Source organism: Chiloscyllium plagiosum, unplaced genomic scaffold, assembly GCF_037043375.1.
Source record: "Chiloscyllium plagiosum isolate Xiang-an unplaced genomic scaffold, Cpla_swu_hap1 HiC_scaffold_21, whole genome shotgun sequence".
NCBI lineage: Eukaryota > Metazoa > Chordata > Chondrichthyes > Orectolobiformes > Hemiscylliidae > Chiloscyllium > Chiloscyllium plagiosum.
The window spans coordinates 27586378-27603455 of NW_028270159.1; the positions used below are offsets into that span (position 1 = coordinate 27586378).

At 37.8% G+C, this 17078-nt stretch overlaps 1 protein-coding gene across 6 annotated transcripts in view; it reads left to right on the forward strand.

The window, feature by feature from the left end:
• The window catches only part of dennd1a (DENN/MADD domain containing 1A), a 533820-nt gene that overhangs the window by 451875 nt on the left and 64867 nt on the right, over nt 1-17078 (forward strand). For all 6 annotated transcript variants that reach the window (XM_087998441.1, XM_043720136.2, XM_043720139.2 and 3 more), the window contains 2 exons: nt 812-868; nt 10466-10597. In XM_087998441.1, the coding sequence (XP_087854567.1) occupies nt 812-868; nt 10466-10597 (189 nt within the window). The remainder of the gene's footprint in view (nt 1-811; nt 869-10465; nt 10598-17078) is intronic.

Below are 17078 nucleotides of genomic sequence, written 5' to 3' on the forward strand. Positions count from 1 at the left end.
AAACTCCTGTACTGAATTCATTGTTAAGTCACTGTAGTAAATGATTGAGATTATGACATGGAATGCAAAATTGGTATGCGCTGGCAGAAGTAATAAAGCTTGAAAACCTAACTGTGCTTATCATTAAACATTTGGAAAAGACTTTTTATAAGCACGTTTGGTGCAACTGAGCTAATTGCTTTATGAATTAGCTTAGCACTTGCATATATGTGTATTTCACCCTTCAACATTTGCATCCATTTAAACTTCTGTTTCTAGCTCAAGGGCTGAACCTTTTTTGCTGCAAAGCACTTTGTGACAAAGGCGATTCTTTTGCAGGGTACTTCATCTGTACTTCTCTATCTGAATCGTTTCTACTTCTCAAGATATTGGGGCAGATCAGCAGATCTTTAGTGCTGATGAAAAGTCAGTAATCTGAAACATTAATTCTGATTCTGTGTTTATAAAGATGCTGCCTCACCTGCAGAGTACTTCCAGCATTTTCTGTTCTTATTTTAGGTTTCCAGCATCCACAATATTTTGCTTTTGTATTAACAAAAGTTTCACTTGCCATGAATCAACCATTTCAGTTATTTTACTGTAGAGGTTTTCATTTTAATCGTGATCAAGTACTGACTTCAATAGTAATCCGTGTACAAACTTTGAAATGTCCATCAGTATTTAAAAGTTTGCAGTTTTTATTCTGTATATTTTCTCTTCTTGGATTGTTCCAAAGTGATGGAACTGAAATGGGTTAACAATCTTGTTGCCATTGGAGACAAATGAAGTGCTATGAAGAGGTTTTAAGTTGAATTCTCTTCTGCAATTCCAGGCAAAAGATCATGCAAAAATGGGAATAAAAGAAGTGAAAAATCGTTTGAAGCAAAAGGTAACTTTTTTTCTTCTCACAAAGTGTTCTGCATTAAGTACTAAACCAGTGCATGTATTTTCTGATCAATATGAAATTGTTTGAAGCACTGTTATGACCACACTTGAAAATGCATTAACAGAGACAATATTGAGTGGGCTTTTAGAAAAATATGGATAGCTGCCCAAGGCCTTTTAACTCAAAAATATTCCTTTGTTTCTACCTGAGTTTTACTGTTAATGTCCGAGCAGATGGGTAAAGCATTAGTGATATGGTGGGTAAAGCTTTCTCTTTTATGCTCAGCAACAAGCTTTAATTTGAACATCACAAGTGCATCCCGACTGGACTGTTACTGATGTTTCCATTTATTACAGTTCTGAACTTTGTGGTCTAAATGAGAATATCAATTAGTGACTTATTATGGTCAGTTTGCATCCGATACACTATAGTTCAGTTGATAAAATGTTGAGACTACCCAAACTAATTCATTTTGGATTCTTTATCCTATCTCTAAATAGATCTAGATGCAAAAATTCTGAGCCATTTGGAAGTGTGCTAAAATAGTACAGCTTCACAGAAATATGATCAAACAATATCAAAGATGGAAGCTATTAATAGGAAGGGGCAAAGCCAAGAAGTGATTGCCAACAGAATTTTGGTATTTTATGAGAAACAATTACTTAGGATGCAATTAATAGTCTCAGGGAAAAATGTGCATTGATTTAGATGTGTCAGCATGGAATTATTAATGAAAAGTCTGTCTGTCTAGCTAGGGTTTTTGAAGTGGTAGAAAAGAAAGCTGATGAGGGAATAGCTAATGTTTGTGGTGTGCATAGACTTCCAAATTGTGTTCAACACAGTGCCACATACAGACTTATGGGAAAAGTTACAGGTCAGGAAATAAAAGGTACAAAATCAATTATGAATACAAAATTGATTGAGGGATAGGAAGCAGAGAGTAAAGGTTAATGGGTACTTTTTGAGCTGGAAGAATGTTTTGTGGTGGAGTTCCCTAGGTTCAGTATTGGGACACTTGCTTTTCCAGATTAATGATCTAGACAAACTGTGTGGACAACACAAAACTGAAGAGAATTGTAATCTCTGTGGAGGGCAGTAGAGAACTTCAACAGGACATTGACACCTTGATAAAATAGGCAAATAGTTAGCAGATGGGGTTCAGTGCGGAGAAGGTAAGGTGATGCACTTTGGTACAAAGAACACAAGATACATTATATTCTAAAGGTACTATTCTAAAGGGTGTGCAGGGACAAAACGACCTGGAGGCATATGTAAATAAATCAGTAAAAGTGCAGGCCAGATAGAAAGAACTGCTCATAAAGCGTGTATAAAAGCTTAAAGGTGATTTGATAAAAGTTTACAAAATCATGAGACTTGGGTTGGATAGGGAGAAGCTGTTGCCACTTGTAAACAGATCAAGAACCAGAAGGCACAGTTCTAATGTATTTTGCAAAAGAAACAAGTGCAAGGTAAGAGAAAACCTTTACATTGTGAATGAATAATAGCAAATACACTGGCATCATAAGCATTTTTTTCATGTAATCCATGAAACTTCAAGAACAGTCAGATATCATTTGCTTCCAGTTAGCTTATGTGAGTCATGTGACCATACTCTTGGTGGTACCTGACTTAGAATTTTGCAATAAAAGCAGATAAGTTAACCTCACGAGTAAACACCAATCTCACCAACTAAAAGTATTTAAAAATATTGAAAGAAACAAATCCTGAAAATAAATCGGTCAATAATTACATTCAGACTTCCTTTCATAGACTCTAAGTATTGAAGTTTGCCACAATGCATAATTTAACAAATATTTTATTAAAAAGTAATATTTTCTTCACATTTCAAAAATGTTTCCTTGTTGCAAATGTATTAGAAACTTGCTCTGTACTGGAAACAGTTTATACAAAAGTATCTACTTTAATAATATCACTCTTAAAGTCCAGTTCTCTAGTTCATCTTTCTCCAAAGTCTCTCCAATATGCTGAAGTTTGTGGCTGGATGATCCTGAGTACTGTGTTTTTGTGATGTTCTTTTGAACATAATGCTTTAAAAAACTAAGCAAACTTTAATTAAAATAGAATCCTTGTAAGACCATAAGGTGTAGAAGCAGAAGGAGGTCATTGAGACCATCAAATTTGCTTCTGTATTTACTGAGACCATAGGTGATTTGATAATCCTCAACTTTCCTCCATGACTGTCAATTCCCCACTGATTAACACTCTCTGTATTTCAGCCTGAATGTACTTAATGACCAGCTTTGACAACCCTCTGCAGTAAAGAATTCCACTGGTCCACTATCCTCAGAAAGAAGATATTCCTTCTCACCTCTGTCTTAAATGTGTCAGATTATTCCCTGTTATTCCAAGATCATGCTCTCTGATCCTAGGACCTCCCAAAAGGTGAAACAACCTCTCTGCACCTATCCTGTCAAATCCCCTAAGAATCTTGCATGTTTCAATAAGGGAATGTCTCATTTTTCTAAACTCCAATGAGTGTAGGCTCAACCTACTCATCCTTTTCTCATAGGGCAGTTCCTCTATAGCCGGTATAAACCTAGTGAACCTTCTTTGGGGACCACCTGCAATGTCACTACTCTCCTTATATCAGGAGTCCTGGTATGCTTCATTAGCAATTTGTTAAAACTTAACTTCATGGAACTTACATTATAAGTCCCAGTTTGTCCATCAGGATTTTTCTATCAAAACTAAAATGCTAAACTTTAGTGCTATGTACACCAATTGTAAGTTAAAATTCTGACTCCACTTGCCTCTTGCCTTGCTAGACTCACCTCAGTCGAAAGGCTGTTGAATGTAGCAATGATTGTTTTGGGGATGGGAGGGTAGGTATGCGATAGAGTTAGGCCCGCTGGCCCTGAAAGCAGAACATTAGTGGTCACTAAGGCAGGGTTGGGGAGTATATAGAGTTCCAAGATCTGCTTTGGTTCTCTGGGACTTAGCCCAATTCAATGGTGACATGGTAAATGGTTGCAATATCCCTAAAAGTGCTAAACATATCTTTGTTGATAGTGCATGCCAAGAGAGTGTTTTAAGAAGACATTAATACAAATTATTAAATGACCACCTTGGGCAGCAATTAGAGTCATAGAGATGTACAGCATGAAAACAGACCCTTCGGTCCAACCCGTCCATGCTGACCAGTTTCCCAACCCAATCTAGTCCCACCTGCCATCACACGGGCCATATCCCTCCAAACCCTTCCTATTCATATACCCATCCAAATGCCTCTTAAATGTTGCAATTGTACCAGCCTCCACCACATCCTATGGCAGCTCATTCCATACACGTACCACCCTCTGCGTGAAAAAGTTGCCCCTTAGGTCTCTTTTATATCTTTCTCCCCTCACCCTAAACCTATGCCCTCTAGTTCTGGACTCCCCGACCCCAGGGAAAAGACTTTGTCCTTTATCCTATCCATGCCCCTCATAATTTTGTAAACCTCAATAAGGTTACCCCTCAGCCTCTGACGCTCCAAGGAAAACAGCCCTAGCCTGTTCAGCCTCTCCCTGTAGCTCAGATCCTCCAACCTTGGCAACATCCTTGTAAATCTTTTCTGAACCCTTTAACATTTCACAACAGCTTTCCGATAGGAAGGAGACCAGAATTGCATGCAATATTCCAACAATGGCCTAACCAATGTCCTGTACAGCCGCAACATGACCTCCCAACTCCTGTACTCAATACTCTGACCAATAAAGGAAAGCATACCAAACGCCGCCTTCACTATCCTATCTACCTGTGACTCCACTTTCAAGGAGCTATGAACCTGCACTCCAAGGTCTCTTTGTTCAGCAACACTCCCTAAGACCTTACCATTAAGTGTATAAATCCTGCTAAGATTTGCTTTCCCAAAATGCAGCACCTTGCATTTATCTAAATTAAGCTCCATCTGTCACTTCTCAGCCCATTGGCCCATCTGGTCCAGATCCTGTTGTAATCTGAGATAACCCTCTTCGCTGTCCACTACACCTCCAATTTTGGTGTCATCTGCAAACTTACTAACTGTCCCTCTTATGCTCGCATCCAAATCATTTATATAACTGACAAAAAGTAGAGGGCCCAGCACCGATCCTTGTGGCACTCCACTGGTCACAGGCCTCCAGTCTGAAAATCAACCCTCCACCACCACCCTCTGTCTTCTACCTTTGAGCCAGTTCTGTATCCAAATGGCTAGTTCTCCATGTATTCCGTGAGATCTAACCTTGCTAATCAGTCTCCCATGGGGAACCTTGTCGAATGCCTTACTGAAGTCCATATAGATCACATCTACTGCTCTGCCCTCATCAATCTTCTTTGTTACTTCTTCAAAAAACTCAATCAAGTTTGTGAGACATGATTTCCCACGCACAAAGCCATGTTGACTATCACGAATCAGTCCTTGCCTTTCCAAATACATGTACATCCTGTCCCTCAGGATTCCCTCCAACAACTTGCCCACCACCGACGTCAGGCTCACCGGTCTATAGTTCCCTGGCTTGACTTTACCGCCTTCTTAAACAATGGCACCATGTTTGCCAACCTCCAGTCTTCCGGCACCTCACCTGTGACTATCGATGATACAAATATCTCAGCAAGCGGCCCAGCAATCACTTCTCTAGCTTCCCACGGAGTTCTCGGGTACACCTGATCAGGTTCTGGGGATTTATCCACCTTTAACCGTTTCAAGACATCCAGCACTTCCTCCTCTGTAATCTGGACATTTTGCAAGATGTCACCATCTATTTCCCTACAGTCTATATCTTCCATATCCTTTTCCACAGTAAACACTGATGCAAAATATTCATTTAGTATCTCCCCCATTTTCTGTGGCTCCACACAGAGGCCGCCTTGCTGATCTTTGAGGGGCCCTATTCTCTCCCTAGTTACCCTTTTGTCCTTAATATATTTGTAAAACCCCTTTGGATTCTCCTTAATTCTATTTGCCAAAGTTATCTCATGTCCCCATTTTGCCCTCCTGATTTCCCTCTTTTGTATACTCCTACTTTCTTTATACTCTTCTAAGCATTCACTCGATCTATCCTGTCTATACCTGACATATGCTTCCTTCTTTTTCTTAACCCTCAATTTCTTTAGTCATCCAGCATTCCCCATACCTACCAGCCTTCCCTTGCACCCTGACAGGAATATACTTTCTCCGGATTCTTGTTATCTCATTTCTGATGGCTTCCCATTTTCCAGCCATCCCTTTACTGCGAACATCTGCCTCCAATCAGCTTTTGAAAGCTCTTGCCTAATACCGTCAAAATTGGCCTTTCTCCAATTTAGAACTTCAACTTTTAGAACTGATCTATCCTTTTCCATCGCTATTTTAAAATGAATAGAATTATGGTCGCTGGCCCCAAAGTGCTCCCCCACTGACACCTCAGTCACCTGCCCTGCCTTATTTCCCAAGAGTAGGTCAAGTTTTGCACCTTCTCTAGTAGGTACATTCACATGCTGAATCAGAAAATTGTCTTGTACACACTTAACAAATTTCTTTCCATCTAAACCTTTAACACTATGGCAGTCCCAGTTGATGTTCGGAAAGTTAAAATCCCCTACCATAACTACCCTATTATTCTTACAGATAGCTGAGATCTCCTTACAAGTTTGTTTCTCAATTTCCCTCTGACTATTGGGGGGGTCTATAATACAATCCCAACAAGGTGATCATCCCTTTCTTATTTCTCAGTTCCACCCAAATAACTTCCTTGGATGTATTTCTGGGAATATCCTCCCTCAGCACAGCTGTAATGCTATCCCTTATCAAAAATGCTACTCCCCCTCCTCTTTTGCCTCCCTTTCTATCCTTCCTGTAGCATCTGTATCCTGGAACATTTAGCTGCCAGTCCTGCCCATCCCTGAGCCATGTTTCCGAATTCTACCTGACATTTTATTTCTCCAATTGTAAGTGAGTAAATATAACAATGTTCTCCTTGGAGAGGGACCCTTTCAGCTCCTCATCCCCCCCCCAGTGGGACCTTATATCCTCCTTACCAACTCTATCTAATATCTACCACATGGAGTCCTATGTTCCAAACCAACTCTATCCAATCTTCACTACATGGAGAACTCAAGAGCCAGACTAAGATGAAATAATAAAGTCCAAAAACTCTAAGACAGAACTATGCTTTTCAAAAAAAAAGTTGCTATTCTTGAAAATTCATTCAAACCATTATAGTGGTTTGTCACTGCCGCTTCCGGTTGTCAGTTCCAGCTGTCCGCTGCAGTGGCCTGTATATTGGGTCCAGGTCGATGTATTTATTGGTAGAATCTGTGGATGAGTGCCATGCCTCTAGGAATTCCCTGGCTGTTCTCTGTTTGGCTTGTCCTATAATAGTAGCTGGAACTGACAACCGAAAGCGGCAGAGACAAACCACTATAAATGCCGGAGGAAACATCACGGAAGCGCTTCACAGGAGACCCCCAAGCACTGAGGATGTCACCTAGACAGGGGACGAAACGTCTGCAACACAAATTCCCAGCTCGGCGAACAGAACCACAACAACGAGCACCCGAGCTACAAATCTTCTCTCAAACTTTGGTCACTAAGGTTGATAGAGTTGTGGATAGTGCAGAGGGATGTTGTGGGTTACAGAGGGACATAGGTAAGCTGCAGAACTGGGTCAAGAGGTGGCAAATGGAGTTTAATGCGGAAAAGTGTGAGGTGATTCACTTTGGAAGGAGCAACAGGAATAAAGAGTACTGGACTAATGGTAGGATTCTTGGTAGTGTAGATGAGCAGAGAGATCTCAGTGTCCATGTACAAAGTTCCCTGAAAGTTGCCACTTAGTTGATAGGATTGTTAAGAAGGTATACAATATGTTAACTTTTAGAAGGATTAAATTTTGAAGCCATGAGGTCATGCTGCAGCTGTACAAAACTCTGGTATGGCCGCACTTGGACTATTGCGTACCATTCTGGTCACCGCATTATAAGAAGGATGTGAAAGGGTAGAGAAGATTTACTAGGATGTTACCTGGTCTGGAGGGAAGGTCTTACGAGGAAAGGCTGACAGACTAGATGTGTTTTTTATTTGAGAGAAGAAGGTTGAGAGGTGACTCAGTTGAGACATATAAGATAATCAGAGGGTTAGATAGAGTGGACAGGGAGAGTCTTTTTGTTTGGATGGTAATGGCTAGCACAACGGAACATAGCTTTAAATTGAGGGGTGATAGATATCGGACAGGTGCCAGAGGTAGTTTCTTTACTCAGAGAATAGTCGGGGTGTGGAACACCCTGTCTGCAACTGTAGTTGATTCGCCAACTTTAAATGCATTTAAATAGTCATTGGGTAGACATATGGAAGATAATGGAATAGTGTAGGTTAGATGGGCTTCAGATTGGTTTCACACGTCAGCGCAACATCGAGGGTTGAAGGGCCTGCACTGCACTGTAATGTTCTCTGTTCTGTGGTGAGTGCAGTGTCAAATAAGAAGTCTCTGCAGGTGACCAAGGGTGTGAGACAGTGTGAGTGAAGTGTCAACAGCTGAATAACAACCAAAAGGATGACCTATCATCCAATTAAGTGAGGCAGAGAAATAAATTTGGTTTGTCTCCAGCACCACCATATTCTATTTTTTTTGTAATTCTCTCACTACCTCATTTAGTTGGATTGTAGTTGATCTCTTTGGTTGTTATTCAGCTATTGACGCTTTACTCACACTGTGTAACACTCTTGGTCACCTCTAGAGACTTATTATTGGACACGACACTCCACTCACACCAATTGTATGATCTTTTGATTCTCTAGAGACAAAAAATGCAGATGCTGGACTCCTAGGTAGACAAGCAGGAGGCTGGGAGAGCACAGTGAGCCTGGAAGCTTCAGGAGATGGAGAAGTCAATGTTTCGAGTGAAGGGTTATACCCGAAACATTGACTTCTCCACCTCCTGATGCTGCTTGGCTCCCTGTGTTCTTGGAGCCTCCTGCTTGTCTGCCTTTTGATCTCTTTGGCCTTAAGTCTGGGTTCTGTGCACTTCCCTCTCACTTCACCTGATGAAGGGGCTACGCTCTGAAAGCTTGTGATTTCAAATAAACCAGTTGGACTACAATTTGGTGTCATGTGATTTCTGACTTTGTCCACTCCAGTCCAACACTGGCATCTCCACATCATGAAAAACAAACAACATTTAATTGATGCCCCAAATCAAAAAAAAAACAGCCGGTTCTTCTATCATCTCTTTGTCAGTTTAAAGCTATGAAGTTATAAGATCATAAGGGGCATGGATAGGGTGAATAGTCAAGGTCTTTTCCCCAGGATAAGGGAGTCCAAAACTAGAGGGCGTAGGTTTAAAGTGAGAGGGGAAAATTTTAAAAGGGACCTACGGGGCACCTTTTTCATGCAGAGAATGAACTGCCAGAGAAGGTGGTGGAGGGTCTTGTAATTTACAATTACATTTAAAAGGCATCTGGATGGCTTTATGAATAAGAAGAGTTGAGAGGGATATGGGCCAAATGCTGGCGAATGGGACTTGACTATTTTAGGATATCTGGTCAGCATGGGTGAGTTGGATTGCAGAGTCTGTTTCCATGCTGTACATCTCTATGACTTTGTGACTGTATAACTCCTGAGATAAATATGTCTTTTGGAAATCAGCCAAGTTTTCATTGAGAGCTCTTAGGAAAATGTCACCAAACAGATATTAAAACTGTCAGATGAGGGATTTTTACTATTGTTTTTAATTCTGTCTTTTTGCTTTTTAAATGTTTGAAATTTTAAGTAACTTCAATATCATGGCAGTTTTACAGACTATCCACCCCTTCAAGAATATTTACATCTGCTCCATAACTTTGTAACTCTCACATTGCAGGTTAAGGCTTTTATCAAGAAGGAAATTCAGCCAGTCCTCTTTTCTCTACCCACAAAAATTGGATCTGTTAGACTCAGAAATTGTCTGCCATTTTGAGTGCTCCCTGGTGTCCTCCTGACTCTGAAAATTTGAGCATAAATCTTTGCCTTATTGTAGCTCACCTGTCACCCTCACTTATTTAAAATGAGTCACTCACTTAGGTTTAAAATTTGACATATTTAATGGATCTTACTTTTCAAAGTTTCCATATATTTATAGGAGCCTGTGAGCTAACTTACTGCTTGTGATCATAAATTTCACTCCTAACCGTTCCCTGATTCTAAGCTTTCCAAGCATTCAGAAACTGAATTGGTCTCGTTTCTACCCCAATTCCTGATGTGAATGAGGCAGCAATGGCACATAAATTGGGAAAATTCAAATTTATAATTTCTTTGGCAGCAACAATTATTCCGATGTCAGTCTAAATTTGTTAAAAATAGGTTTGCACTGTTCCAATTGAAAACTGCGCTTTCGATGAACATCTCAGTCTTCTTTCATGTGTAGTAAGAAAAATTGTTGACTAATGAATTGCTCTTTTCTGCTCCACTCACGATAGCTCGATATAATTGTCTCTTTTTATGCATTAAGTGATTTGATATATCACTGACTATGCTTTTTGTCTTTACCTTTTAGTGTTCCTAATGTCATAATGCTTAGATAGCTTTTTCCCCAAGTACCTTCTCTTTGCCCCTTACCCTTAATCAGGAATGTTCCTGGCCTTGCAAATCATCTTTTCCTACCGTGCAGGAAATGGCAGAGAATGGCTACTCTGTAGCAGGAGATGATATCCAACCGAAGAGTATTACATCGCCTATGTCTGAGAAGAAAGAAGGCAAGCAGCGAGAGGACCGGCGACCAATAACTGTGCACTTTGGGCAGGTATGTAGTTAAGTTATCCAATCTGTGCATGGAATTGACCTTGTTATAAGGACCAGAGTAATTTAATCATTAAAAAGTGGCACTTTATATCATGTCATGCTGCCTTTTAATCCTTTCTCGAGAATGAATGCATGTAAATGAAATGATTCCTTTTATTATGCTCCTCACAATTTCTCTTTCTTCCATTAACTGTGTTCTTTGATTTTTCTTATTTAATTGCCAAGGGCACTCCAGAGTTGCTCATTTAGTCTTCCTTCATTTCGCTGATACTCTGTTCCTTGTAAGAATGATATATGGTGAACTGACGGCAGTATTAGTTAAGCATTGAAGCTCGTGTTAATGTAGAAAAGCTGTTTGTAGGAATTTCACCATGCTTCCCAAAAAATGCAGTCAAAAAGCACATTCCAAAAAATAAATTAGCTGCTGGTGAGATTTCATGATGAAAATATGCATACATTAAGCTCTTATTAGTGATATTAGAGGTCAGCATTTGCGGTAGGGATTTTTTTTACAAAATTGTTCTTCACGTATGGACCTTCCTGGAGGGACCAGCATTTATTTCCCTTTTCACTTCCTTTGAGGAAGATTAGGGTTAGGAATTATAGTTCCCATACTATCTTTGTCATAAGTGGTGAATAGTGTGAATTTTGGACATGCTGTTGAACAGAACTTAACTAATTTCTGCTGTTTATCCTGTAAATAGTATACACTGTAGCTTTGATGTGCTGGTAGCAAATGTTTAAACCAATAGATAGGTGCTAATCGAGTGGACTGCTTTAGCCCAGATGGGTTGAGCTTTTTGAGTGTTGTTGTAACTCCACTCATCTGTGCAAGTAGAAAGTATTTCTATTACATCCCTGATTTCCAAAACTCTTGACTTCTACAAGCCATTTTTATCTATTTAAAAATCTTGTACCACTTTGAAATTTATAGAGGAAAACTTGATAATTTTGTCAGTCACTGAAAACCTTTCCTAGGACAATATATGTTTTAAACTAGACTGCTGCAAGTTCATCAGGGATTTCTTTTATTCTACACGACAATAACTTATGGAATAGGAATTTCAAGATCAGTGTGACCTATTATCCAGAAAAAATTTTAATTGTGCGGAACTGTAAAAAAAAAAATGGAACTTTATGATGTCTGAATTAGAGATCTTAATTTATCTGAACAGCCTTTTACATGGATCAATGATAAGCATTCATAAGTCTTCTACATATTTTCTTTCTACAAATGCTGACTGGTGTAATACATTTATCTAGCAATTCCAATTTATTTCTGAACTCCAGCATTACCAATTTTTTTTCCTAAAATCACTTTTCATTGTTGGTTCTGTCTGGCCAGGAGGTGAGACATGCACTTGAATTAACAGAAAACACTGGATGTAGAAAATTACTGGATGAGGATTTCATTTACCGATATGCTGATAATTTCATTACCGGCATGAGGACTCTGCAATATCCAGTGTCCCTTTTGGTCATTGTCTGGACAGAATTTAACATACTGTTTTTAATCATTATGAAGTGAATTTTGTTATTGGCATTTTTCTCTCAAATTTTGAGAAAGCAAAAGTGCAATTCACTTTCATATCATCCTTAAATAATTATTAACTTTTGATTTGCAATACATTTTCAATATCTATATGCTTTAAAGAAGACACAAAACAGCATTTGTTGAAATAAGAACAATTTTTCTGAAGCAATTAGGATTTAACTTTGTGCTAACAATCTAAAACTCATAAATTAATCATGCAACATAATGAATTAATTAAAATTTGGTTAATTTTAAAGGTATCCACTTCTATTTCAGCCTCTCATCTATCTTTTTCTGCACCCCTCTTTGTATTAATCCTTGCTAAGGGGAGAAGCAACAAAACAACAAATTCCCATTAGCTATGGTGAAGAATTGGCTGAAAATGGTCAATTTTCATATTTAGTTATTGAAAACTTGAAATAATTGAAGGGAACAGAACGGGATCAATGTGTGTCATGTGAGGTATTATTTGTCACACAGGTAGCTTTTGTGCTGGTAATATAAATTAGAATTGGTGATGATAATCACAGAATAAATCTATCATATCTGTCTGTTCCATTGAAATTTTAATAACTGTGCAATAGCCTTTCTGGAGATGAAAGCATTTCCACCAGTGAGCATATAGGATTGTACTGGTGCCACACAGTGCCACATTTCTGCACACTTTTGTGCTAATATCTGATGTCAGAAAAATTGATTGAAACTGAATACCGCGTTTCATTTAATACCTTTCATACAACAGACAGAGCAGTTGACTCATTCATCATTTGCTTTTAGCTCAAGTCATACCCAAATCTAGAGACTGTTTCTGTGGAATCTTATTGCGCATGTTTTTTAAAAAAAAAACCTTGGAGACAATAGAAAAAACCTTGCTGTGCACAATAAAATGGGCACAATGATTAGATTTTACAGTCTGACAACAAAATATGTAAAGCAAGAGGAGCAGGTTAAACAAACAAAATAATAAACCTCAAAACAAATACCTCAAATCATTGAATTCCATTATTATATTGTATTCATGTTCCTTATATTAAATATGCAATACATTCATTTGAAAAATAAAAGCATTCCATGCAAAACTGTTTGTAACAATTAAAATTTCCTTTATTCTAACCATATCAGCATAATCTATTCTCAATTTTAACATGCCTAAAAAATGCTGGTGATTCAATTGGCTAATTCCCCTACTTTTTAAGTGCAGGTGGATACCTTTTTAGGCTTTAAATAGCAGCTTAAATTATGACAATATGCAAATGTTTTCTATCTCTAAGTACCAAGTTATTTTTCCCAAAATTGAAGTGTAAATGAGCAGTATTATATTTTGGTGATTTGTGTGAGTTTTGTTTGAACCTGTTTTATGTGCAGATACAACTGCTATAATCTCAAAAGTTCATTAAGGAGATTTTTTTAAATTAAAAGATGTATGTCAATTGTTTCAAAAAACATAGTACATTTCATTTCCTGGTTCTTGGCTGTGTTTATGTTCATTTTATAAAAATATTGATTTACCAAGTTGTGGAACTGGTACATATTTTTGTATTGTTTTAAACTGGTTTTCTGATAAAATATGACTTTTCCATTTCATGTTTTATGTTGCTATAAATCTTAGTTTTAATCCGTCCAATGATCAAAGGGGGAGAAGTTTACAAATGAGAAATCTCCCATTTAAGTTGGAGATGAGGAGAACTTTTTTTTCACTTCAAAGGTTGTTGGTCTGTAGAATTCTCAGCCCCAAAGATCAGTAGTTACAGAGATATTTAATATTTCAAAATCTGTGTTTGTTAGATTCTTAACCGACAAGGAAATCAAAGGGATCGGGGGTAGACAGGAAAGTAGAAACTTGAAACAGATTAGCCATGATCTTATCAATTGATGGAACAGAATTGAAAATCCAATTGCCTAATCCTACTCCTAATTTATATGTTCATATGTATACCTTATAAGTTTATTTGATTAACTCTTTCTCATTCTTCCTATTGCATAAAATAGTTTCATTTTAGAGTGCACATCAGCTAAGGTCACTGAGATTTTCGAACTGATAAATATAATATATAATTTCACACATATCACAGGAGATATTCTCATTGTTGTAGTTGAATTTTGGCAACTGTTGATATTTAGAGTTGGAACATATTTGCTCATTATCGTAATTGATTCTGCTATTTAAAGCCTATAAAAGCGTCCAGCTGCACTTAAAAGGAGGGGTAACCACACTGGGACTTGTACAATCCTCATCATCTTAGGCATATTAACATCAGGAATAGATAATGCTGATGTTGTTAGAGTAAAGGAAATTTTATTTGTTACAAATGACAGTTTTGCATAGAATGCTTTTACTTTACAAATAAGTGTGTTGTACATTTAAAATAACATGAATACAACAAAATAATGGAACTCATTGATTGGAGGTTTTTGCTTTGAGATGTATTTAACCTGCTCACCTTTCTTTATGTACTTTGTAGTCAGACTAAAATCTACTCATTGTGCCAACCCTATTGTGCATAGCAAAGCTTTTTTATCTGTATCGCCAAGGTTTTTTTAACATGTGCAGTAAAATTTCACTGTTAAAGTCTCTAGATAATCAAGTCTGATGAATGCAACAGCAATTGGGTGATCAGTAAAATGCAAATTGTTTTGTAGAGAGGTTGATATTGGAATTTGCCTAATTCAGCATGTAGAGCAATTAATGAAAATATTCTAGATTTTCAAAAGAATATAAATAAGTTCTGCTGACTTTTCATTTCCCTGTTCAGTACATTCATTTGTGAATTTGTAAACACGTTTCATGTTGTATGCACATTAACTCTCATTGCCAGATACTGGTCTGGCCCTACCAAAGACATGCTTCTGTTTCGAATACTTGACTTTCAACACATTTAGCTTTAGTTTGTAATTTGAGTATGTGAGTTTAGCAGTAGACTTTTTATTTTCTTTGCATATGTATATGCTTGGGGAGAAAGTGAGGACTGCAGATGCTGGAGATCAAGAGCTGAAAATGTGTTGCTGGAAAAGCGCAGCAGGTCAGGCAGCATCCAAGGAGCAGGAGAATCGACATTTCGGGCATGAGCCTTCTTCATTCCTGAAGAATGGCGCATGCCCGAAACGTCGATTCTCCTGCTCGGATGCTGCCTGACCTGCTGCGCTTTTCCAGCAACACATTTTCAGCATATGTATATGCTTGCCTATTCTGTTTAACATTGTTAAAGCCTAACCACAAAATATGAAGCTCAAGCTATAATGTGTATGAGGGACGTATATGAATACATAATTGTATTGAGACAGAGATACGCACACGCATTTGTTGAAAGCAATATATTTCAGCGAGAGCAGTAGACAAAGATATACTCAAAAGTAGAGCCAACTAATTGACTTTTTTACTCTGGTTGATTTATATTATTTGACTCGTACTTATTCAAATTTTCTTGAGCATTTTTATTTGATGTTTGATTTACTAGCTGCCATGAGCTATGGAATACAATTTACATGTAAAAGTGAAGACATAGCAATAAAACTGCATTGAAAACTGATGTGGCTTTATGCCATCAAAGTTTGTTGAAGTTCGTACGTATGTCATTGTAGCTGAGGGGTGTAACTTTATAAAATGCAAATTAGATTCCATAAGTAGCAATAGGTATACAAGCTGCAAAGTATTTTTCCAATGCAGAATTGCGGGTTTTGTTAAAAACTGAAGACAGTAGTTATAATATTATAACGCTTTCTTATGCAAACGATGAGACGAGCTGTTTTTCATCATTTGTCAACTGCTTAATACATCTGCCAGTGTTATCCTGGTGTGCACAAACAAGACAGAATTTTAAAAATGCATGCATGTGGATTAGGGTCAAGCCCTGTGTTTTTCTAATACAGCAGGTTCGCTGGTACAACTGCAGAAGTAGATCTAACCAACAGCAGTGAGATGCCTTAATTGAGACATGCTGTCAAAGTGACAAACACATTTGCATAAAATGTATTTATTTTCACTGTAACGGCCTGCAGTTTGCTGTTGGTTGAACATTCTTAATCAGCTTTCTCTAACCGTGCCTGTGAAAGCTGTTCTATACATTGTGCTCTTCCACATTGCATGACAGTTTGTCTAAAGGGGGAAGGGACAAAAAGCTGATTTTTTTTTTTATATATGCTGCTGTTTTTGCCATTGGACCTGTTTGCTTGGATAGAGCACATGAAAAAGTCATGCTCTTATAGTATTGCCTTTACCTTGTAACTGTTCAAAACAGTTTTCAATTCTGCAGATCTGTCATACGTGTCATGATCTGAATATCAATATTCTTTGAAAATTAGACATTACTTTTCAAAAAGAGATGAGCTTCAAGTAAAAGAATGAGTACAGACAGTAGGGAGACTACAGGCAATAAATAGCTTTTTTGCATTTTGATCCAGAAACCTTCAGTACATATGTACAATGCGATAGCAGCGTAGCAGTCTTGACTGTACGTTTTTGAAAAATACTTCAGCTAGCTAGCTTAAAAGACTAAGAATATACCTACTCCAATTTTGGAGTCAGTTCTTCGGCAATATTTTGCTAATTGATATGCATCCTTGGAAAATGTGACGATAGCATTTCATCAGATGATTTCAGTAACTGGTGTAAAATCACTAACCTGAGTTTAAAATAGTATCTGGCATTCTTTTAGCTTAATTTTTGTCTCCTGATTGATCCCCAGTCAAATTTCACCTAAGAGGAGGAGTATATTTTTGAAATTAAGTTATTATTACTATATATTATTCATACTATTGTTGAGTTCCATAACTCCGTAAGTTAAAAGAATGTGGTTGATGCAGGCAATTTATTCTACAGTATCACAACCAAAGTAAAGTATCAAATGAAAGTAACGTCCTTCGAGTGATATTTGGTCACCTTGTACTGAGAATCTAATGTTGACCTACCTCCAGATCCAATAATTAAATGAACCTTCAATCTTTATTTGAA